This window comes from Squalius cephalus, assembly GCF_949319135.1.
Source record: "Squalius cephalus genome assembly, chromosome: 5".
NCBI classification, from domain to species: domain Eukaryota; kingdom Metazoa; phylum Chordata; class Actinopteri; order Cypriniformes; family Leuciscidae; genus Squalius; species Squalius cephalus.
The window spans coordinates 34457560-34481980 of record NC_137126.1 but is presented as its reverse complement, the minus strand read 5'-3'; the positions used below and the strand labels follow the sequence as shown (position 1 = coordinate 34481980).

Sequence of the window (24421 nt, the reverse complement as noted above, 5' to 3'; positions counted from 1 at the left end):
GTTTTAGTTGCCTCCACTGTCACTGCGGGGGGAAACAGACTCTCTTCATCTGTTCTCTTCTTAAATAATTATATGCATAATATAGCCCATATGCTCATCCTGTAAGTTCATGATTAAATGTGAATGAAAACAAGAGCTATTAAAAGTCTTATTATCATTAAAATGTGAAAATTAAAATGACGGTTAATATTAGATTATGACAGAATTTTTTCAACCATGAGAAATGAGAACGATCTAACGCGACCTCTTTTCCTGACTACGCTTCCTGAGTTCTGAGCTATTGCTCCCTCCCTTCATACAGCAAGTCAAATTAGGGGCCATGTTCTTGTACCACAGCAGCTGAGTGGCCTCATACTGGAAGCTGTAGTGTATGTCTCGATTTCATTCACTGCTTTAGACCTCATTGCCTAGAGAAGTTATGGTGTATGGAGATTTTCAGCATTTTTTCTGAAAGCATCTGCAGAAAAATAATTTGTGGCATAATTTGTGACATCTGCTAATGTTTCCTATTTTCACTTGTGAGATAATTGAATGTGGGAAATAGACTGAGTTAGACCTGTAGTCTTATGCTTTGCGTTGTGGGAAAACCATTGTTGAGTATTGACTGCACATCTCACACAGTGTTTAGGTGAGAAATACGGTCAGTCGAATTATAAAGCAGACGTTATATTTAAGTGAGAAGCCATAAATCACTCTCAAGTGCATTAGTGGCCAAGAGGAGAATCTAAAATTGCTTGATAAAGTTTGTGGTCTGTAAATGTCTCTGTTTAACGCTATAGAACAGGTCCATTGAAATGGATGTGAAACATTGATGCCGTTTGTAATATTATTATTAAAAACGATCTGCTTGATAAGTCATGGAGTCATGGATAAGTCATGAAAGTATCAAATACTTTTCTGGGTCCAAGCTTCTCTATTTAAAGTGAGAATACTGTCTCAACAGCCATTTATGAGCAGTGTTCATTCACAGCCCACCACAAGTGTCCCATACACCAGTATTTTAACAATTCTGAAACTATCTGAAAATAAAATTAATCTCTGAGTTTTTGGTATGGAGATAATGGTTAGGATCATGAGTTTTTTGATATTTCTACAGCACAATGTGACTGTATTTTAGCACCATTTTTGTTTGCTTTTGGGATCTGAAAGAGCATTTTGACCTTGAAAACACTGATTTTGTGACATCAGATTTAACAAAGGGATTATGAATAACTACTGAGAGCTGAATGCATCAGCATGCGAAAGTACATCAAGACCGAGAGTTTTATCTCCATGCTCTGATTTGGTCTTCTGTTTGTCTCTCTGCAGAGCAGCTCGAGCATTTGGAGAGTATCTTTCTCACACACACCCTGAGAACCGCAACGGAGCAGGTTAGGTTCATTCCACCTCATGCCCTACCTTCATTTGTCCTCATGTCTTTTGTCCCCTCATATTCACCTGTTTTACAGTTTGTGAAGTACTTGAGTATATTAATACTTACATTAGGCAAAGCAACATTAATTCCACCTCTGACCACTCACCCAGTCATCTTTCAATTGATCACTACAGAAGAGCTTTATTTACACCTGTCTTTGCCAAGACAAGATAAAAAATCTGTTTTTCTTGGTTTATTTGTGTCTCTCACTCCAGATCATTTGCTGTCTGACACCTTCATTGGTCAAGATACAGACTCCCCTGACATCAACCGACTAAACAACAATAACAGCCTCCAGCCATATTCCCAACACACTCTCATAGTCAAGCCCAGTCAAGAAGAGGCTCAGCCGTACAGCCAGTCTACGCCCCTTCAAACCAGTTCCAAGCGTCGTCTCTCCGTAGAACGCAGCCTTTCTTCTGAGGACCAGCGGAATCAAAAGCGTGCGGAGAGCTCTTTGAAGCCAGCACGTGTCTACACCATTACCAGGGAGCGAGATATGCTCAGGGGGCAGGGAAGCGAGGAGAGTTTGGAACTAGAGGTGCTGAAGAGGGCCACAGACCCGCCAAGAACCAATGCTCCCTCCAATTTACATAGCAGCCATCATCGAGGAAGCCACCATCGTGGAAACAACGGCCCCAGCCACCAGCATCACTATGGCCATGCACCTCTGACCCAACCTTTGCAGAGCTCAGGTAGTGCCCATAACATCCGGGACTGGGGGTCGAGACGGAGCAGGTCTAGAGAGGACTGCACGCCGGATTGTGTTGCCTGTATTCGGCCACACTGCCAGAGCCAGCGCTCTCTGGACCTTGAGACGTCACCTCACGGTGGTGGCAAACAGCACAAGAAGCTGGAGAGAATGTACAGTGAGGACCGTGTGTCCTCTGAAGATCGAGGTAAGGAGAAGATGTAATTAAGACTGTTAATTGGTTTATTGACTTTGAGATTTACACAATACCTGCTACCTTTGCTCTTTTTGCTTGCAGAGGATCACGCGAACAGCTGGTTCCCTAAAGAGAACATGTTTAGTTTTCAGACTGCGACCACCACCATGCAAGCGTGAGTGGGATTTCATTTAATCAAACTTCTCACTTCATCCTTTGGCTTCCCCTGTAGTAGGGTTGGTCTCTGAAGCAGACATACTGTATAATTTAAGCTATCCTGACTCATGCATGTGGGAGGACAGGAGGTATTCTTTCTCTTTCTCCTTCCTTTCCTTTCTCTTTTTATTTGTCTTCTTTTCCGTTCCCTTCCTCTTTCCCCTTTCCAGTTCTTTCCATTACTGTTTCCCTTCCCTTTTCCCTTTGCCTTCTTTATTCTCTTCCTCTTCCTCTTTTCCCTTCTTTTTTCACAATCTCTGTCTCATCTTTCTTTTCCATTTCCGTTTCCTTTCTACTTTCTCTTTACCTTCTTCATTCTATTACTGATCCTGTTTTTTTCTTTTCCCCTTCTTCTGTCACTTCCTCTCTCTCTCTTCCTGTTGTTTCTGCCTCTTTTTCTTCATCTTTCATTTTTCTTTCCATTTGTTTCCCTTCCTCTTTCTCTTTGCTGTCTTTGTTCTATTCCTTTTACTTTTCTTCTTTTTTCCTTTTTATTTCCATTTCTTTCTCTTTCTTTGTCATCTTAATTCTTTTTTCCTCTTCTTTTTCACTTATTCTCTCTTCATTAATCTCTTCCTCTTTCTTTTTCTTTTTCCCTTCCTTTATCCCAACCTCCTTTCACTTTCTTTCTCCTTCTCTTCCTCTTCCTCTTTCCATTTGTCTGTTCCTTCCATTTCTCCCCCCCTCCTTTCTCTTTGCCTTTTTTGTTCTCTTCTTTGTCCTCTTCTTAGCTCTTTTCCTTTTCCATCCTATCATCTTTTTCTTTCTCTCCCTCTTTCTCTTTCGTTTATTCTTCAACTTTTGAGTCGAGTGAATTCAGGCTTCATTCTTCTCTGTGCACAGACGCTTTCGCTCAGTTTGACTGTTTAATTATCACCTGTCGGGCAGAAGTCTTAATCACAGAGCCCGCTGGCTGAGCCCCCCCACTGGGGTGCAGTCCATCTCCCTCCAGCCGACATGCATGTTGTCTCCCCCTCAACCTTACTCTGCTCTACCACCCACTCCCTAGTCGAATACTTAGCTATCTCATGTTCTCCTCTCACTTGTTCATTCCCTCCTTTTCCTGGTTTCTAATTAACACTTTCACTTAGAACCATTTCAGTTTGTGTGAAATGTTTGGCTGTAGAGCTGTCATTTTGTGATTTGACTATAATAGGTAGTGATAAAGCACTTGGTAATTCTTTCATGAGACCTGACCCAGTGTTTATATTTGAAAGACACTCTCTATTTACTGTGTACCTTACCTTTTTACTTTTCATGTGTTTTCTTGTGATGGTTAAAGCACTGTTCTCTCTTTTCTCTTTTGCTTCTCCTTGGCTCTAAAGAATATCGTGAGTATTCCTTTCTCATTAGCCCACTGTTTTCAAAAGTCAACACTCCGCTCCATCCCCACCCTCTGCTCCTCTGTGCTGCCGCCTCTCCTTGTCCTGTGTTAACTCTCACTCCACCAGCATTGGACAGAGTGTTTGAAGTTATGGAGGAACTCTGTCTCATACAGCACACATAATGCTCTTGATATACCAATATCAGTTATCGCTTCTCACATTTCAGCTGTTGTGTAGGAGAAAGACCTGGTTTGTTGTACTACTATGGTGATGTGACCTTTGAACTTTTTAACCACTTTTTTGCCCATATTTTAACCACAAATTAGTTACTGATGCTCTGTTCCAAAACCTAGAAAGCTGCCTTACTGTTCATTCCTAACATTCTAAACTCATAGGTGACTGATCTGGATAAAAGTGCAGGAATCCAACTGCAGTATGTGGAGTAAAGTTGAACTCGAATAAGACAGAATTCAGCCTAACTCAAACGTATTCTAAATGTGTCTTAAAGGTGCTCTAAGTGATGTTGGGTGACGTCACTTCTTGTTGACGTTTAAAGTATTGTCAAACAAAACGGAGGCTAGCTAGACCCTCCCTCCTCCTCATCCGCGCACTAACTCCCCAAACCCCACCCCAAATCCTTCTTGTCGGTTATTGGCTGGAACAGTTTGTTATGTTTCGTGGTGCGGGTTAGCCCAGTTTGTTTTTCTTGTCGTTTGTGGAGCCTGGGGTGTCTACAGAGACCGCATTTTTTACAGTGTGTTCAGGGGACAGGCAGCTAGCAGATGGTGAGGAGATGTTTGCTGTATGTGACAAAAAATGTTTTGGCCAAAAAAACGTGTGACATCGCTTAGAGCACCTTTAAGGCAACCAATGCAACATGACACATAACCATAACATATAAAACAGTGTTTCATGTTAACATGCTGATGTTAAAGGCACAATAACTTTTGGCCCTTTTGCTATCGGGATGATTCGCCCTACTACGAGTTTGATGATTTCGAAGCTGTTATATTAAGGTAAAAATCTTGCATAGTGTGCCTTTAAGAGAGATAACCAGTGTAGATGGAAAGGATCTCAGTCTTACTGGCTGAAGACGTTACTGTAACTATACCCCTTAAAAGACAAGGTACTTCATTGAAAATAAATTCCAGCACAGCGCTACAACAACCATAATGAAAATAGCCTTTACAATAGATAATGCTTTACAATGAAGTCTGTTAGAGAGCTACATATGAAAATGGATCTGTTCAATAAAATACCTTACTCACCTGTTGAGTAATAAAAATGCCATCTCTGCATCACTTTTACAATATTTCAAATACCTCAGTTCTCGCCATCTCCGAAAAGCCAAGTCAATGTTGATTCTTGTTTTATTACGAGTTCTGTCATGTTCTCTTTTTGTCAGCAGACTCTCCTCTGCTTCCCCGGAGGTTGAAGATTTAGCGTGCTCCATATCAAACTTTCTCGCTTGTTGTGACAACTAACCTATGCCACTTCCACACCATACCCGCATCAAAGTAGGAGGAGCAACTTTTCTCGATTTTACGGTTATGACGAGACACGCACAGGCGAGTGATGAATGTATGCAGTTTAAAGGAGAACTCCGGTCAATTTTAACATTGAGCTCATTTTTTTGTAAATTTGGAGTGCTGTCAATACAGAGAACAACTGCAGTAGATGTGAAAGATATGAATAAAAATGATAAAATTTCAGCCAGCGCACATACCTGTATTTACATCCTGTTTTCGGCTGTCCACAGTAGTCGATTGTCGAGTTCACGCGCCTAGGTTTAGTACGTACGATCATGCGCCCGAATTCGACAATCGACTACTGTGGACTTCAGCCGAAAACAGGATGTAAATACAGGTATGTGCACTGGCTGAAATTGTATCATTTTTATTCATATCTTTCACATCTACTGCAGTCAGATTCACCGCGTGTTGACTCTAAAGGAATCACTCACATGGCTGGGCACTTGTAATGACACATCAAGGATGTTAAGAGGCTAAAAGCAGGTTTAAAACTTGCCCCGTTTAAGTCAACAGGGTGCAAATTTTAAAAAGAGGATAACTCGGTGTAGGCAACACCGATTTTTGTCGTTGTTCTCTGTACTGACAGCACTCCAAATTTACAAAAAAATTAGCTCAATGTTAAAATTGACCGGAGTTCTCCTTTAACACAAAACCGTCCCGCTAGATCTAAAATATAAACGCTTATAATAGGCTTTCCATAGTGAATCAGGGTAAGACAAAAACACATTTTGGAAAAGGGATTGATGATGTATTGATTTAAATTGTGTTGATTTAGAAAAAGCAAAAAAAGTTGCATAGTGTACTTCTAACAAAGTAATACTGTAATGTATAAAAAACTTATATAATAAAATACTATTTCAATTATTTATCAATACTTTTTTGATATTGAATGAAATATATTTAGAATCAAAATTTCTATCATCTTCATCTGCAATGCGGCCTTAAATTGTATCTAAAAACAAGGTATCTTAGAGAGAGAGGCATAATATATAGGAATATCTTCCGGGTCGGGAGCCTGCCTACGGTCTTCTATGATAAGATCTAGGTAGACTGTTGACTAGATTTTGGAACAAAGCTTGTATTTTGGCTATAATGAGTGGTATATATTTTAACAATTTTGAAAAAATTGTGGACTGTCCCTGTTAGGAGCAATATGGTGATTGCTGCCATCACTGTTGAATATTGCATGCAAAATATACAAATACAGCCCAAGTATACCCCAGAAAAGTCACTCATCAAGATTTGCACGCAGCATTCCAAGACCGACACCAATCTGTCAAGGCGCTGAAGGATTTCAGGATGCAGTCACTTAGACACATCCACATGCAATTAAATGCACACATGCACTGTCAGAAAGTAGCTTCTGGGCTGTCATTAACCTCATCTACTGGGGACAGGAGTTTGATTTAACATAAACTGTCACTGATGATGGCTATATCTTCTGTCACCCTGTCAAAAACAATAAAAGCACGCTAGATATGATAACCACTCCCACAAAGATGTTACAGATTTCTGTGAATTGATCCTCTGCTGGTTGGTGACTGAGTGTCTGTTACACTTGACTTTGCTGTGGTCGTAGTGTTTGGTTCGTGAACGTGTGTGTAGTCGTGTCCCTTTGACCTGTGGGTGGTGATCAGATCCTGTTGTGGTTTGAACCTTTCTGTGGCCACTCTAGACTTTTTCCTTTGCACTTCTCCCTGTACACACACACCCATAACACTGTGACCGGTCCCAGCAGGGCGTTCCGTGGAATTGCAGAGAGAAAAAGGAGGAAAAGAGAGCAAGAGGCCACCGCACTGATGGAGAGGTACTGTCTAATGCCCCTAATGTCCTGTGTCACAGCCCTTCCCAAAACACACACACACACATAGAGTGAGACAGTGGAGAGATGGTGTTTTGTGTTGTCCTGTGTTACTTGTAGTATTATGGTGTGTATCGCCTCAGATCTTTAAATTCCAAACTCTGATGCTGCATAGCATACTACACATGAAGAACTGTTTCCTCTTTTGCACACTTCCCTGTGGAGTTGGGATGCTAGGTTTACCAAGCAGAAAGCCAGCAGCAGTTTATTGATCTAAACCCAGGGAGTTCTGCAGAAGCCAGTTTCCACTTTAGAGTAAAAAATAAAACCAGTTATTGTGAGATGAAGTTTAAAATAAGAAATAAAATCACAATGGTTAGATATACACTACCGTTCCGAAATTGAGTCAGTAAGATTTTTTGAAAGAATTTAATATTCAGCCAGGTTGCATTAAATTGATCAAAAATGACAGTAAATACTTTCTTTCAAATACATGCTGTTCTTTCAATTCATCAAAGAATCCTGGAAAATCCACAAAAATATTAAGCAGCACATCATTTTATTTTAAATTGTAATAATATTTCACAAATAGTACTATTTTACTGTATTTTTGATCAAATAAATGCACCCTTGGTGAGCATAAGAGACTTTTTCCAAAAACATTCTATCTTACTGATCCCAATGGTGGGGAGTTTCCATTGACTTTTTTTATGCAGAGCTAGTGATATTTTCTATTGCCAAACCCCTAAACCCCTAACCCTCACACAAACCTTTATGGATTTTTACATTTTCATTAGAACATTTTTTGATGTTCACTAAGCCATTTGCTGGTTCCCACAATATACGTGATCTCAGGTTTACTGCCCTTAAAGGGACACTTCACCTCTGGAAAGATGAATGTGTATTTAAAATAGGTCATTTATGTAGAAGAAATGTGAAGAAATTTTTTAATTTGGAGCTTTCTAGACTGAGAAAAGCCAGAAAATGTATTTTTGGCTCATGTGGATGAAAGACAACAACTCCCAGAATGCACTTGCTTCGCTGCCCTAGGAGGCCACGCCTACTGGTAAGAGAGCGCAGTTTAAAACAAGGTTAGGCTACCAGTGAGTCTCCGTGAGGAGTCTGCCTGGGATTTCAGGATCGCCCAAAATGTCTGGGATTCGGCTTTTGCGTTCTACAGTCGCCATTCATCATGTTTACTGTGGCGAGCAGGACGAGGCTGACGGTCGCGGGAGAACGGCGCGAGGCCGGTGGCGTCATTACTGAGACGCGCCGGGTCTCGCATCTCTCACGGAGGAGCGGGAATTTTCTTAGCAATGTTAAAACGCACATCAACCGATCACTTGTTTAGCGTTCATGTAAACACTACATTCAGATTCACCGATCGGAATGAATTCAGTTAGATTGAAACGAGAGGTGTGCATGTAAACAATGAATGGCGACCGCAGAAAGCAAAAGCCGAATCCCGGACATTTTGAACGATCTCGCCCGCCGGACAAGTCAGGGAAAAGGAGGATGGAGGAGGATACTTACTCAGCTTTCTCCTACTATTCAGCTTTCTCCACAGAACAAGAGCCTGCTAGCTTAGCTTCCAAAGAAAGACGGCTGACTGTGTGTACATTCTGTGAGTGAGGTCCCACCCTGTATGGGCGGGTTGACAACATGCGGAACAACGCCTTCTACTGGCTGTAGTCTTTAGCCTCTGGACAGAAAATCCTCCGATGACGCAAAATGACGATTTTTGCGTCATCGGAGGATTTTTTCCAGACAAAAAATACATAAATCTCTCCTCTCAGGGGGATATGAGGGTGGAAAGCATGGTAATTAGAAAATACTACAGGTTTTCTACTAATACAAAGCTTAATGCTAAATCCTGAAGTATCCCTTTAAATAAACCACACACACACACATAGACACACACATAAACACACACACAAAGCACCTGGGTGGGGGTGTTTGTGTCTCTCTGTGTTTGGCTGCTTGGATCAATAGGTCAGTCGAAAAACCGAAGGTGCAGTATCTTGAGTGTGTTAATTGATACAGCTGACAACTGAACACTTTCGGAGTTTCACTTATCAGTCTAGTGTCACGCTGGATACTAATGCCATGTGAATCCCAGCATGGTGCAGAATTGCTAGAGAGAACTAATGTTTAGAGCAATGAAGGACAATTGAAAGGACAGATATGGTTTTCATCTTCCCAGCAAATGTGTAACAGAGTTCAGCTCCCCTTTTATTACACAGAAAAAAAGAGCAGACTGTGAATCTAGCTTTTAGTGTTTTCGTGGGTTAGATCCCATGACGCTGCTCAACAACATTACTGTAGATGCCTGTGACTGTGGGAAGGTTGCAGATAATTGGTTGCATCCATTAGGATTACAAAACAACTGCACATGAAAGGTTTAGTTCGCTCAAAATGAAAATTCTGCCATCATTTACTCACTTTTATGTCTTTCAAAACCCTTATGAGTGTCTTTCTTCCATCATACAGTTTTATAATAATAATAACTTGGTCCTTTGTTTCCATGCAATCACAATCAATGGTGACAAAATCCATTTATGCATTTATATGCATTTGATTTGTGTGCTGCATTCCAAGTCTTTTGAAACATTATTAATACAGTAGCTTTGTGTGATGGACAGACCAACATTTAAGCTGATTTATTAACTAATAATATTACTCTTCAGTGAGATGTTAACCTACTGTAACTGAATACTGTGTCAGTAAGTTGACTTCACTGTTGAATTAGACCAGTTAAATTAGTGAACACATCATTCTGCTTTGTGAACTGCATCAGCCGATTCAGTTGATCGATTCATTCACAAATCAGAATATCTACTTCTCTTGAACACATCAAAGAGAGGTAGGGTATGCCTTTTATCATTTTGAAGCTTGACAGCCCCAGTTCTCATTTTTGAGAACAATATGTTCTTCAAAAGCACTTTCTATGTTCCATAGAAGAAATAGTCATATGGGTTTGGAACAACGTGAGGGTGAGTAAATCATGACAGCATTTTCATTTTCAGTGAACTATCCCATGAAGCTCATAGTATTTTTAATTGTGCTGAGTTTCATCAGCTAAAAAAAGTAGAACATGCTCTAAATCTTCTGGCACAGTTGTTTTATTTCAGCTTTGAGCTGTTTCTGTTGTTCCCATTTTGAATGGCTGTGCTTTTTAAGAAATGTGTTATGTTATATTCTTAAATTATTCATAAAAGCAATGGATATATATATATATTTCTGTGAAGATCAACATGTCACACTCCGGCGATCTGACTGATCACTCTATTTTCAGCTCGCTCACAAATGAGGATTAAGATCGTTAGAGCGTCTAATTAAAAATGATTCTCATAGTTCTCTTGATACGCGCTTCTATTTTTGAAACTTGATGAAGATCTGCGCTCTTTCCCTGTCAGCTGGCACATTGACTTTGACAGCAGTTTAGAAGGTTGTCAGCAAGACAGACATAAGGAGAAAAGCAGTTCTGACAGCTATATAGATGCACTGTCACCATGCTCTTTGTAGCCTTCTCAAATATAACAGCGATATTAAAAAAAGCCCTTTTCTCTTTTGTAAAATGTTCATGTTGGTGAATTTGATTAGAGGCTCATAGCGGCACAAGTACAGTACATGCTGTAAAAATGTCCTCTGCTACGCATCACTCAATGTACTGTAAGAATATTAGTTTTCCCGCAGCATATTTTACTGTTTTAGGCAGCAGTGCTTCTTTCTAATATTGTGGTGTTGTGCAACTGCATCATGCCTGCAGAAAGAAAATGCTTACTCTACACCGTGGCCATTGGTTTTGATCCTGTTTTTTGTACAAGCCAAATTGCCTCATTATTTCATCCCTGGCCCAGCTCTCCTTTATTTTAAAGGCTTCACATTGAGTGTGTGAGCTGCTCTATTATTTGTTGGCAAATGAGGAAAGACCACCTACCTCTCCACGGCTCACTCTACAATACTACACTACGGTGTAACCATGGTGACATGATGCATGGAGAACAAGTGTAGAGTGCAAACGAGAGGAGGAAGGCTGTCAGTTGAAGGAGTGAACTTGCTTTCATTCTCTGATGAGGCAGTTTGTAGTTGTTATTTTTTTGTGAGCGATTTTCTGGTTTGAAAGTCACCAGAACTCAGTAATGAAAACATAAAGCACAGTGACATTTTTAAATGTTTTTGCGCTATGAAGTGATTCATATTGTTAGCAAGGTTTACTGCGCTAACACGTACCCACAGGTGAATTTAAGGCTGTGACCGAAATCACATACTGTATAGTAGGTACTACATTTGGTTTGAAACTTACTTTGTGACTGTTAAAAAAGTTTGTTCTATATAGTATGAATGAAATTTAAAACATACACATCATGTGATTATGCCGTCATTTGCATTGCTTCACTGCCATTCACAAATCATATCCCGTGACCTCATGTGATAATAAAGTGTCCATCAGATGCGCACTTTAGAATCTCGACAGAAGTAGTAGGTCATCTGGGTGCTTTTCATCCACAATTTTATGAATATTATGAATTCGGACATACTACTCGGCTCACACACTGTACCTACCATATTAGGTCATTTATATTTCACAGGCCAATACAGTGTTTATACTGACATCTATCTGCATGGATGGATCACACAAAATCAAATGTTTTTGGGTACCAATGCTGTTGTAAAAATACCTTATTTACCCTAATGTTTTTCACCCTTAAAGTAGAGTAAGTAGTTTTTGACCTGGTATAGGCGACCTGTCTTATGTAGAATAAAACAGGTTTTTCTTGGCCACTGACTTTACTAGAGTAATTTCTCTGGTTTAATTTCCTATTTATATTCACAATTTTAAACCTACAGTATATTCAAAAGTAGTAAGACACTTAAGTGGAAAAAAAAATGCTCATTTAAGTTTGCACGTTTAAGTTTTCTATCATGTTAATTTAAAGTCACTATGAAACCAAGGGCAAATTCCAATCTGTGTTTTTGCAACCTCGAAGGGCACTTCGGAAGGGGAACCCATTTGTAGGAGCGTTCCAAACGAAAGTTAACAACTGAATCCCTTCACGAAGACCCCTTCCACAAGTCCGTTAGTGAAGGGAACATGTAGTGGTCGCGTCAAGGAAGTAATTTAATCATTTATGGTCATGTTCTGCTATTCGGAGTGAGTAGGGCATAGGGATGCTCACTTCCGATTGAAATTTGCCCTGAAGTTGTGATCTTCCCTATTGTGACGTATATCCGAGTGATACAGCTTCTCGATTGAGAAAAGATGTTGGATGGGACTTGATTTTGTCCATCGGGAATTGTTTGGTTCATTGGATTGTTGTTGTTTGCTAATTGCTGTGATCTCATGTGAGTGACAGTTTGATGGAAAGAAGGAATTATTGTCCTGAAGAATCAGAAAAGAGAGGGAGAGGGAAAGTTATTTTGATTAAAGAGGGCACATGTTCACCAAAAAAAAAAACGTGCACAGATAAATTATTTAGAATAAACTGCAGTATTCCATCAAATATAAGAAATGTCCATTTAGATTTCTTGGTGACTTTAAGCTAAAAGATCAAACAGTGTGCTTAAATATCTGAAAATGACACGCAGATGAGTAAATGTGTTTCTGAAGCCTGAAGCAGTGTCAAACTGGGACAAACTGTTTATGTTTGCCTATTTTTTTGCAGAGGAACAGTGAGGACTGGAGATTAGTTTTGGAGTGCACTGAACTTGTTGTATAACTTCAAACACTCGTCCCTGTCCGTAATCTGCCATGCTAATGCTACCATGTATAAATGGATTGTTTGAAAGTGTGTTTAACATTTCCATTTTTGTCTCCACTTACTCCATCTCCCATTCTTCTTGTGTTCTCCCCCTCTCATCTTATACCTCTTTCCAATCTACTGTGCTTCTGAAAATCCTTTCTATCCCAGAAACTTCCGGAAACATTTGAGGATGGTGGGCAGCAGGAAGGTGAAGACCCAGAGTGAGTTGTGTGTGCAAATTGTGTGTGATTTTTCAATGCAAATATGTGAACATGCCATTGCTTGACAATAATTCATGGTGTCAGATGAATTATTTTCAGGGGTCACAGATGCTTCAAGCATCTGGTCAAAAGGATGAAACCGATGCTCTTGTCTGATATACAACTGGCAATGTGACTTAGTTTCTGAATACCTCGCCTCTCTCTCATCAATAAGCGTTACCGTATACAGAGTGAAAATTGATTCTAATATTTCGAAGTAGTCAGCCTAAAGCGGCTAAATCCTCAAACATGTCACTTTCCAACCTCAGACAAAAGCCCAGAGAGAGTGTGTGTGTGTGTATGTGTGTGTTGAAGAGCAGTGAGTGTGACGCTTTCCTCCTCCGCTTTGTTATTAGCATTTGCTGATCGCAAAGCGAAGAGTTTCAGCCGCTCCTGGAGTGACCCCACACCCGTCAAGCCTGACTCTCTCCATGACTCCAGAGACAGTGAGTCCACACACACACAGAGAGACACACACGGCCATGGTGTATATTTTTCTGATTTCAGTACATGTACATTTTTGGTCACCCACACAAAACATTCACATACAAATCTTATGATGCCTGTCAAGATCATGTCCCGGGCTTATTTAAACATAACAATTACAAACAGCTTTTCTGTTTGATATTTCTGTTCTTGCCAACTGGAGTGAATAGGAGTTGGACTGACTTGCCTTAAAATGAACGTTGATTAAAGGAAGTACAACAGCTACTATCAAAAGTTTGGGGTTGGTAAATTATTTTTTGTAATGTTTATGACTCTCTTATCATGCTCACCAATACAATGCTACATTTATTTGATCAAAAATACAGTAAAACAGTAATATTGTGAAATATTATTATAATTTAAAGTAACGTTTTTCTATTTGAATACATTTTAAAATGGAGTTTATTCCTTTGGTGGCAAAGCTGAATTTTCAGCATCATTACTCCAGTCTTCAGTGTCACACGATCCTTCAGAAATCATTCTAATATGCTGATATGCTGCTCAAGAAACATTTATCATCAGTGTTGAAAACAGTTGTGCTGTTTAATATTTTTGTGCAAACCGTGCTTTTTTTTAGGATTCTTTGATGAATAGAAAGTTCAAAAGAACAGCATTTATTTAAAATAGAAATCTTTTGTAACATTATAAATGTATTTACTGTCACTTTTGATCAATTTAATGAATCCTTGCTGAATAAAATATATATATTTTTTAAATCTTACTAACCCAAACTTTTGTAATACATTTTATTTATTACATTTACAGTAATAACAATGCCATTTTTTTTCTTTTTCTTTTTTATTATGATAATGTGATTTTGGATGGCAGAATTTAATGTCTTACATTTAAAGGGGGGGTGAAATGCTCATTTTCACTCAATCTCCTGTTAATCTTGAGTACCTATAGAGTAGTATTACATCCTTCATATCTCCAAAAAGTCTTTAGTTTTATTATATTTATAAAAGAAAGATAGGCTGTACCGAGTCTTTCCAGAAAAAACCGAGCGGCTGGAGGCGGGCCGTGTGGGCGGAGCTAAAGCTGTGCTAACGCGCTGAGCTAACAACACACAGAGACATTTGTTCAACAGTTTTACTCACCGGCCGGTTCCAACGCACGACCGCGAACCTTTATCATTGTGACTGCTCGATCCTTAAGCATTAGACGATCTGCAAATCCGTCGATCTGGGCTTTGTTTATAAAACAATCATCTCGAAATGCAGGGAACAAACAATCTTACACAACTCCGTTTATGCTCAGGAAAACAAACTCCATCCACGGGTCCCTTAACGCCGGGTTCTTTGGGAATCTGTGCAGGGTTCTTTGGTGACATTGACTTCCCAAAAGCCGGGCAGGGCGCTTTGATGGCGAACTGCTTTCACTCTCTTGCTCTGGTCTACGAGTGTGCGCGCGCCCGCGATCTTACCGGAGAAGTGCCCTTAGAACCCATATAAGGAAATTCCGCACCATCTTACGTAACATAGACCCATACTCGAAAAAAACTTTCCGAAACTTGTGACAAACCGGAAAGAGTATTTTTGTTCCAAAAATACTCCTTCAAACGTACAACTTAGTTTTTGAAACTTTGTCCATGTTTAGCATGGGAATCCAACTCTTTAACAGTGTAAAAAAACTCAGTATGCATGAAATAGCATTTCACCCCCCCCTTTAATGAAACTTTTTTAAAGAAAGCTTAAATATGAAATGGACATGTTCTTTAGAGGCTTCATTTGATACATCGTGGTATTCATCATGCGCACACACACACACACACACACACACACACACACACACACACACACACACACACACACACACACACACACATCAGCATCTGTGCATGTGTAAAATGTCTGTTTACCACAGGTGTATTCTGCTGTCTATATGTGTGCTTTCTCTTTGTGTCCTATATAGCACTAAATGCATTGCTTTGTAAGATCTTCTCCTCACAAACAAGCAGGAGAGGTCATGTTAGAAAGGCCAACCTCTCAGACATGAACAGCAGAATGCTTGTTGATAAAACCTGTCATCTCATTGGTCGTTTATGTGCTTGTGTTGTGTTGTGTTTCTGTGTATTTGCATATTTCCTTTTCCCCAGGTGGAGACCTCCAGGCGTCGTCTGGCAATCTGGATGAAGAAGACTGTGATGATGTCGACTGGGAGGAAGAGAGAGAGTCAGAAAGAGCAGCCTGCGAGGGCGATGACTTCATCCCACCCAAAATAATGGTACGTGCATCTTTCAGTCACCCTCATCCATTTTGACATGAGCCAACTGCCTTCGTACGCCTCTGTTATACTCCATTTTGGACGCGTACACGACAGCTGCGCACAGCTCGGACGCGGTCTACTTATACTTTCTGCTGAGGTCCGCTCGGTGAACGCGTTCAACGCATGCACAGTAGATCGGTATGGACAGTATAATCGATAATATTTATATTTATAGTTTATATTTGTATTTATGTCAAAACCTAGACACTTTCAAACATCAAAATGACATTTATTAATATGTATTCGTGTCAAAATGACATATAAACATCTTTTCCTATTCTATTTTGCCTGGAAACGCTTCCAACAGGCTTGCGTGAAAAATAGGCATTGGTTCTATTTCTAGCATGCACACGTTTTCCATTTTTTTCAAATTCGGCGTCCATGTTATTTCCATCTCTTTCGCGGTTTTAACCTAATGAACGCGCGCCCTTTTGTCCGCGCGGTCACAAAAAATGGGAGGCACGCGGCTGTCCGAAACAAGCCTCCGCGCGCACCCCCGATGATGATTTTTACGTAACGCGGACCCTCGCGCCCTCTCGGTCGTGGAAAGTATAACAGAGGCTTTATGAACTCATCATCAGTTTCTCATTAAATGTAGTGCAGCTTTTTGATCATCGATGAGCTCATTAATACGCATGTGTTTTATTCATCCTTGTTTTTGAACAGCTAATTTCATCAAAAGTACCAAAGGCCGAGTACGTTCCCGACATAATCCGCCGGGACGACCCCTCCATAATCCCCATTCTCTATGTGAGTATAGTTTAATGATGCAGTCATACACAGGATCAAAGAGAATACAATTTTTGATTATCAGTATAAAGCCCCTTGTGTTAAGGACCGCTAATGATGTCTGCCAGTCAGCTCTCACATGCAAGTTTTAGTAGTGCAAATCATCATTGTTCGAGATTGCAGATAACTGCTTTGTAATGCCAAGCTAGTGATTTAGCGCATATATTATGCTTAAGTTATGTTCAAATAAAAACGTGACGTAATATTTACCAACTGATAGTTTTTTTGTTGTTGTTCATGCTTGCCCTGTATTCTGCCTGCAGGATCATGAACATGCCACCTTCGATGATATACTAGGTACGTGTTAATTGGCCAGACATGTTTTTTTTTTTTTTTTTTTTTGTATGCCTAATGTTTACTCCTGCTGTTTGTTTACTATAAAAAAGCTGGGTTGTAATTTCATATGATTCCCTTGCTGCCTCTCCCTCTCCACTTCTCTGCTATCTGTCTTCTCTCATCTCTCTTCTCTTCAGAGGAGATTGAAAAGAAACTCACCGCCTACAGAAAAGGCTGCAAAATCTGGAACATGCTCATCTTCTGTCAGGTTTGGAAAAAATGTGTGCGATAATTTGCATATCTTGCTTTTTCACAAGTGTGCATGTGGAGTATTTATGTGCATGATATTTTCCACTGCGTAATTGGCTCTCTTTATTCTCCAGGGAGGTCCAGGTCATCTCTACCTACTGAAGAACAAAGTGGCCACATTTGCTAAAGTAGAGAAGGAGGAGGATATGATTCAGTGAGTTTACATTCACAAAACAGTTCTGTATCTTTTTTTTCTATTTGTTATAGTGCTGCACAATTAATAAACAAACAAAAAAACTGAGATTACAATGGTGGCTCCCACAATGAATTCAGGGATGCAAAAATCTTCCCAGATTTACAATCCTGTTGTCAACATACTGTAAGTGAAACTTTAAGGTCTCTCTTCTGTATTTCCGCCAAAATAAAAGCTCTGTGGTTTAACGTAAATTAAGATGAATATTAGTATTATTATACTGTAGTAAACTGTTAGTTTAGGGTTAAGGTTAGTAGAATAAGTTGACATGTAGTTGCAAAGCTATTTATAGTCAGTAGAACATCTGTTGGGGGAGCATCAAAATAAAGTGATAGCAGATATTAAGCAGAAAGTCTACTAATACTTAGTGTTGGGTCCGAGTCCACCATTGTCGAGTCCGAGAACAATCGAGTCCGAGTCCAAGTCCGAGTCCGAAGAGGGCAGAGTCGCACTTGAGTCCGAGTCCTTAACGTCCGAGTCGAGTCCAGCCGAGTCCACAAAGATTTAAATAGTTTTAAATTGACCTTTCACAAAGACCCGCCCCTCTTACTGTCGCTACGTCCAACAAGCCATTCCGCTCTCACGCCACATGTTCTCACACAGTGAAATATATATTGCGGAGCAAAGAGGACACTGACAATGCGCCAACAGACAAGACAAGGCTACTTCTGGTATGAAATAAAGTCTCAGCTTTCAAATTTTGTAATTTTTATGAAATTAAAACAATACACACCGTTTTGTGGTGCTTTAATATAGGCCTCAACTCAAGCAACACATGAACTGATAATATCTTCTAGTTATAGCACGAATTAAACATGAATGAACATCAGAACTGCAAAAAGAATTCAATACACAGCATTTTTCAAGTTCAAGTCCAATGACTTTAATCTACTATCTGGTTTGGTTTGTTTGTCTGACAAAAATGGCAGGTATCTGCATTATGATTGGTCAGATCGCAGGTCAATCAAATTCCAGTGAAAGGTCTCAACACTGAGCTCTTAAATTAATATGTTAAATCTTACAAAATGAGTCCAATGTACAGTTACAGTCATACGTTTACCTATCGTACATCTTTCAGATTCTGCAAGGTAATGCTCAAGAATATAACACGATGCATTAAGAGCCAGGAGTAAACTTTTGAGCAAGATGACGTTGATTTTGTAATTTTTATTTATTTTGATTATCTTATTTTGTTTTACATGCTAATATCTTATTTAGCCTCTAAATGGCAGGACTAAATTAATTAATGAATTTTTAAATAAAATAAGAGCAATTTACACCAATGATCCAGTTCAAAAATGTACACCCCCTGGCTCCTAATGGTTGCTTCCATCTTGAGCATCACTAAATGTTTGCAGGGTTTGTAATAGTTGTGTATGAGTCCATCAGTTGTCTTCAGTGTGACAAGATGGATCTCACAATCATAGTCACTGCTAGTAAGGAGTCAAATATGCAGAAGATGCTGGAAAAGCAAAGAATGTGCTGGAGCTGGAGGATTTTTCCTCATGAACAACCATAAAAAAAACAAAAAAAAACACTTGTGGATCATTCAGGTAATGAAACACAATATTAAAATCAAGCCTATGTAATTTGTCTTGTATTTTGTGTTTGTATTTTTTCTTGTGGACTAGGCTATTAAACATCCATTATGTGAAAAAGATTTTTCAGGGCAGTAATAAATAGAAACAATGTTTTTATGATCATCCTCATTAAAAAATAAATAAATATTACATTTTGGAGATTCTGCAAGGTGTATGTAAACTTATGACTAAAGTGTAGGCTAAATCAATGTAACAAAAATCATAACATTATTAGACGCCAAAATGTTGCTTTGGTTATCACGTTCTCGCACTATGGTTACTGTGTCAATCATCGCAATTTCATGCAGTTATCACTCTTTTTAATTTACAGTGTGAACGTAACCACTGGTCCTCTACAAGCATGAAAAAATATATTATTTAGATTGTCAATAGCGCTCACTTTAAGCCATCACTTATTTACCGCGTTCTGCACTCTCACTGAAACTCTCGTCATAAACACTGAAGTTGTCCGCACTGCACAGCGAATCTCTTATTTATATCGCGTCAAGACTTTGTTGTTTATGAGGAGATTTGCGAAAGGATAAAACTCGCGCTGATTCTGTACGTTTTGAGCTACTTCTCCGCATGGTGACTCAAAACGCCTCTGATTGGCCACTGTGTTCATGCGCTTAATATACATATTTGTGATTGGCTACAATGCTCAACACTGACACAACACAATGTAAGCAGTTTCGTTTCGTTTCGTTTTTGAATAATCTTGTGTCCTCCAGTGCCCGGACTCGACTGTACTCGGCAAATTTTCCGAGTCTAAAATGTCCGAGTCCGTGTCAAGTCCGAGTACAAATTCATCCGAGTGCGTGACAAGTCCGAGTTCATTCAAAATTGGACTCGAGTCCGGACTCAAGTCCGAGTCCGAGTTCGAGTACCCCAACTAATACTCGAATGACTGGTGGTAGCTGATATGTAGTTGCATATTTACTTTTAGTTAGTAGAATGTATAAAGTGGACCATAGAAATGGTATAAAACAAATAAAATAATAACTAAAATTCTTCCCAGAGGACAAGGCAAGGGGAGTCACATCTTCATCACCTTTTTTACCCTTGATGAGTTTGCAAAAATGGTCTTTTGGTCCACTCCTGTGGCTTCAATTTTCTATTTACAGTTTATAACAAAACTAGAATACATTATAATCAACAAGCCACAAGATGGTGTAAATACAGGATATTATTAATTCAAAATTTGAATGATTGTTTTTCATGCTGCAAAGAGGACCTCTTTATTACTGATAAATCATTCAAGATCACAGCTCAGTTTATTTTGTGTAGCTTACTTGAAGATGGTGTTCTGTTGTTCTCTTGTTGATAATCAACTTGTTAATCAACTAATAAATGAATCAACTAATTAAAAACCATGTAGCCCTAATTTATAATCATTCTGAGCTTTTGTGTGCAGGTTCTGGAAGAGACTTGGCAGATTCATGAGTTTATTAAATCCTGAGCCCAACCTCATCCACATTATGGGCTGCTATGTGCTCGGCAATGCTAATGGAGAAAAGGTAGATCATATCTACTCACCTCCCTGTGTGTTTTAACCACTGTTTCATTCCATAGGATTTTTGTCATAAAGACAAGACAGGAAATTATGAGTGAGAGATAGAGGGGAATGGGATGAATATTCAGTGTATAGATAGAAAGATTACGTTTATAGTCTGTATATCAGTCATACTCTTTATATTAGTACTAATTTATGGGTTTTAGCACCCTTGCAGAGCTGACACGATTGCACAGCCTCATACTTTAATGTACTTTCATGCTGTGGTAGGTGTGTGTATGAGAAACAAAGAAAGACAGGTTGGAGTGTGTTCAGGGTGAGGCAGGGATATGATTGCAGGAGATCAGGGTGCCAGATTGACAAGCAACTGCTCTGTGACTGACAGATAGACAGTCTGTCACCCCTCCACCCTCGCACTTCTCTGCCTCATACTCACACACTCCAACATGCAAACACACGCAGTCTCTCAGTGGCACATACTGACATGTCTGGCCACCACAGCTCAGGACATATATTCAGTTATGCCAAGCTGGATATGGGCTTATAACGATAAACGCTTTCAGAAAAGTACTGTGGTGTAACCCACAGTCTCAGATGGTACTGAATTACTACCATGGTATTTACGTCAGTGGTATTATCATGCTAAATACAAACAAACCTGATCCAAGATGCATCTGTAAATCGTTTGAGATCAGATTAAAATTTCGTTTTTGAAAAAAATGTTGGAAGTCTGAAGGGTCAGATCAGATTTTAAGTCGTTTTCGTTATTCAGGACGCTGCGTGACTGTGAGATCATAAACAAATCACAGGAGTGTAAACAAATGTGTCTGAATACATGGTGAATGAGTGCATATGCATATTTATAAGTGTACACTGATGAGTTTTGAACCATGGAGAGGTGTTTTATGGTGAGGCAAAATTTATATTTTTTTGTCCTATTATTCCATGTCTACATGCAAAGGATTCCCGCAAATCACACAGATCATTTTAAGCATAGTTAGTGCTCTGCAACACCATTATGCTGAGGGTTGACAACGCCATGGTGCACCTGTATGACAGACACTTGGTAAACAAATTTGGATGCAGTCTTCTGATTGAAGTACACAGAGTCCCTGATTGAAGTATACACATAACCATGCACAAATATTTCTGCCACATGAGCATTTCATCCAGTCGGTTTTTGAAGCAGGTCTACAGAGAGAATATAACTGAAGTAAAGAAAAAAAAAGAAACATGAAGGCTTTTTCACTGCATTTAGCAATTTTTCCCCATGGCCCCTGCTCCTTCTGAAGGGGAAAGAAAGAGCTTCAGTGAACTTGCTATGTATAGATTCTGACCAGGTGCAGCAGCAGAAAACAACCCAGCAGCTTTATGCTTTCTCTCTGTTTTTAAAGGAATAGTTCCACACCGTCATCATTTTCTCACCCTCTTGTTATTCCTGACCTGTATGAAATTTTATTGTTGTACACATTTCTCTTTTCCATGCAATTACAATTAATCAAAAAGACACAAAAGCACCGTAAAAGTGTCATATAAGTAGGCCGTACGAGTTATGAGTCAATGATCATTAAGTCAATGAATTGACAACCAGATCAGTCCGATCCATGAACAAATCATTCAGACTCGTTTTATGAACCGTATCAAATTAATCTTAGAGATCCACTTCTAAAGAGTGATTTGTTCACAAATCGGACATCTAATATGTCCATCACATAACTCTGAAATATCATGCACAAGGCATATGGATTGTTTTTTTTATATATTTTGTTGCTTTTGTGTCCCTTTTGAACCTTGGAAGCTCCAGCTCCCATTCGTTCTAATTGTATGGCAAATTGCAACCAGTATGTTCTTAAAAATGTCTGCTTTTGTGATTCACAAAAGAAAGTCATACGGGTTTGTTAAAGCATGATGATGAGAGAATTTTCATTTTTGGGTGAACTGTGCCTTTAAACTCTCCTGCCTTTGTGCTTTTGTAGTTGTGTAAAATCAGATAACGGTTATACACTGTCTCTGTGATTTGTTTTTCTATTAGCCGTGTCAAGGCAGCAGCAGCTGGCCATATATCTTGTGTGTTCAATACCAGGCAGAAAGCTAAGAAGGTTGCAAAGACTGCCTGAGCATATGTAATGTTATACTGAATAAAGGGAAAGGAGTAGTTTGCTCAGCATCATTATAACCATTAGCTTTGAGCCAGTTCCCCATGTGTCCCGTTTTTTCTGTTGCTAATTTGATTTGAGCCGCTAATATTGCTTTTAATGATTAGAAGTCATATTTGTATATCCTGATGAAAGGGGATTTTTAATGCGAGCACTTTGGTTTACAAATGGCCTGGCCTTCACTACAATGGAAAGAGATTGATTATCTGAGCCTGGATTTATCAGGCTTTCTGTGGCTTTCATGATCGATTTTAGAGAGGTGAAGAATAGCTCTCAGAAAAGATGTCCAGATGAGAGATTATACTGACAGCATCCAGAGAAACAGAAGTCAAAGGATTGGGAGAAGAATAGCGGGAGGCGATTAATGCACTCTGACAGGCTTTGTCCCGATATGAAGGATTCTCATTGACACTACCAGACCCCCGCCAGCGGAGGTCGATCACAGCATGGCAGAACACAGAGTTCAACACCCCACCAGTTGCCCTGTCCAGCTACCTCTAGTTTATGATGCACACACATCACTGTATGGCTCCTATTAGCAGCGTGTGCAGTCAGATTATCAAGTCGACCAGAGAGAAGGTTTGGATTAAGTTTTTGGTTAGCTTTTAGTAGTTGCAGACTAGTATAGCACTTATAGACTGATATTTGGACATTTGAAATGTACAGACAGCCTAATTTTTTGAGTACACGAGTAATATTAATAGTAATAATGTATTATTTTAATAAAAATGTATATTATTTTAATGCTTTACTGCTTCATTATTATTGTTATTAGTATTATTATTATTGAATACTTGCTGCTGTTGTTGTTGTTGTTAGATAAATATTTTAAGCCAAAAATAATGTATTATATTGTGAATGAGTAAATAGGTAATAGTAATATTAAAATGAAGCAGTAAAGTTTTATTAATAATAAAATATTATTTTTTATTAAAATAACACTATTATTATTGGAAACTTGTTATTTTTGATATATACAGTATACCAAGCCAATACTAATTGCTATTATTATTAATTACTAATTATAATTTGTATTACATATTGTGTGTATAGAATAACAATAACAAGTATTCAATAATGCATTTTAAATATACACACACTACATAATATACTAAATTGTTGTTAGTATATAAAGTAATTAAATAAAAATTTTGTGTATATCTCATTTGCGTTCATTAAATTATATATATATATGTATATATATATATAATTTATTTTTTTATCTGCATTTTATTGTAATCAACCTCCCTGCTCTCTGAATATTGATATTAGCCTTGATCATTGAAAAATATATCTGTAATATCCGTTTTTAGTCTTTTTTTGGAATATTGGGAGTAATATCGAAGGTCTTTTGACAATTTGAAGATTTAACAACTGTGAAAATTGAAAAGTAACAGCAAAGTTTTCTCATCCTCAGCTTTTTCAAAACCTCAAGAGATTGATGAAACCTCATGCCATTGAGTTTAAGTCTCCTCTGGAGCTGTCAGCTCAGGGTGAGTGTACAACACACACACACACACGACAGAGATGACCACTCAAATATTCTGACACGCATGCAGTAAACAAACTACGAAACATGCATTTAAATAAATAATTAAATAATGTCAATTGTATCTATATATCTGGCTATGGTGGTCTGTCAAATAAACACTTGCATGGCAGATCACACACACAG

General features: G+C 38.9%; 1 protein-coding gene across 4 annotated transcripts in view; it reads left to right on the top strand.

The window, feature by feature from the left end:
* The window catches only part of nsmfb (NMDA receptor synaptonuclear signaling and neuronal migration factor b), a 33594-nt gene that overhangs the window by 6379 nt on the left and 2794 nt on the right, over window positions 1-24421 (top strand). Inside the window, exons 2-14 of one of the 4 annotated variants that reach the window (XM_079872066.1) lie at window positions 1314-1370; window positions 1630-2313; window positions 2404-2476; window positions 7110-7181; window positions 13088-13140; window positions 13536-13625; window positions 15761-15888; window positions 16597-16680; window positions 16983-17016; window positions 17193-17263; window positions 17379-17458; window positions 20492-20594; window positions 24164-24239. In XM_079872066.1, coding sequence (XP_079728192.1) covers window positions 1314-1370; window positions 1630-2313; window positions 2404-2476; window positions 7110-7181; window positions 13088-13140; window positions 13536-13625; window positions 15761-15888; window positions 16597-16680; window positions 16983-17016; window positions 17193-17263; window positions 17379-17458; window positions 20492-20594; window positions 24164-24239 — 1605 coding nt within the window. Of the gene's footprint in view, window positions 1-1308; window positions 1371-1629; window positions 2314-2403; window positions 2477-7109; window positions 7182-13087; window positions 13141-13535; window positions 13626-15760; window positions 15889-16596; window positions 16681-16982; window positions 17017-17192; window positions 17264-17378; window positions 17459-20491; window positions 20595-24163; window positions 24240-24421 lie in introns of all 4 variants that reach the window. The other 3 variants (XM_079872065.1, XM_079872064.1, XM_079872067.1) reach the window with 3 other exon arrangements.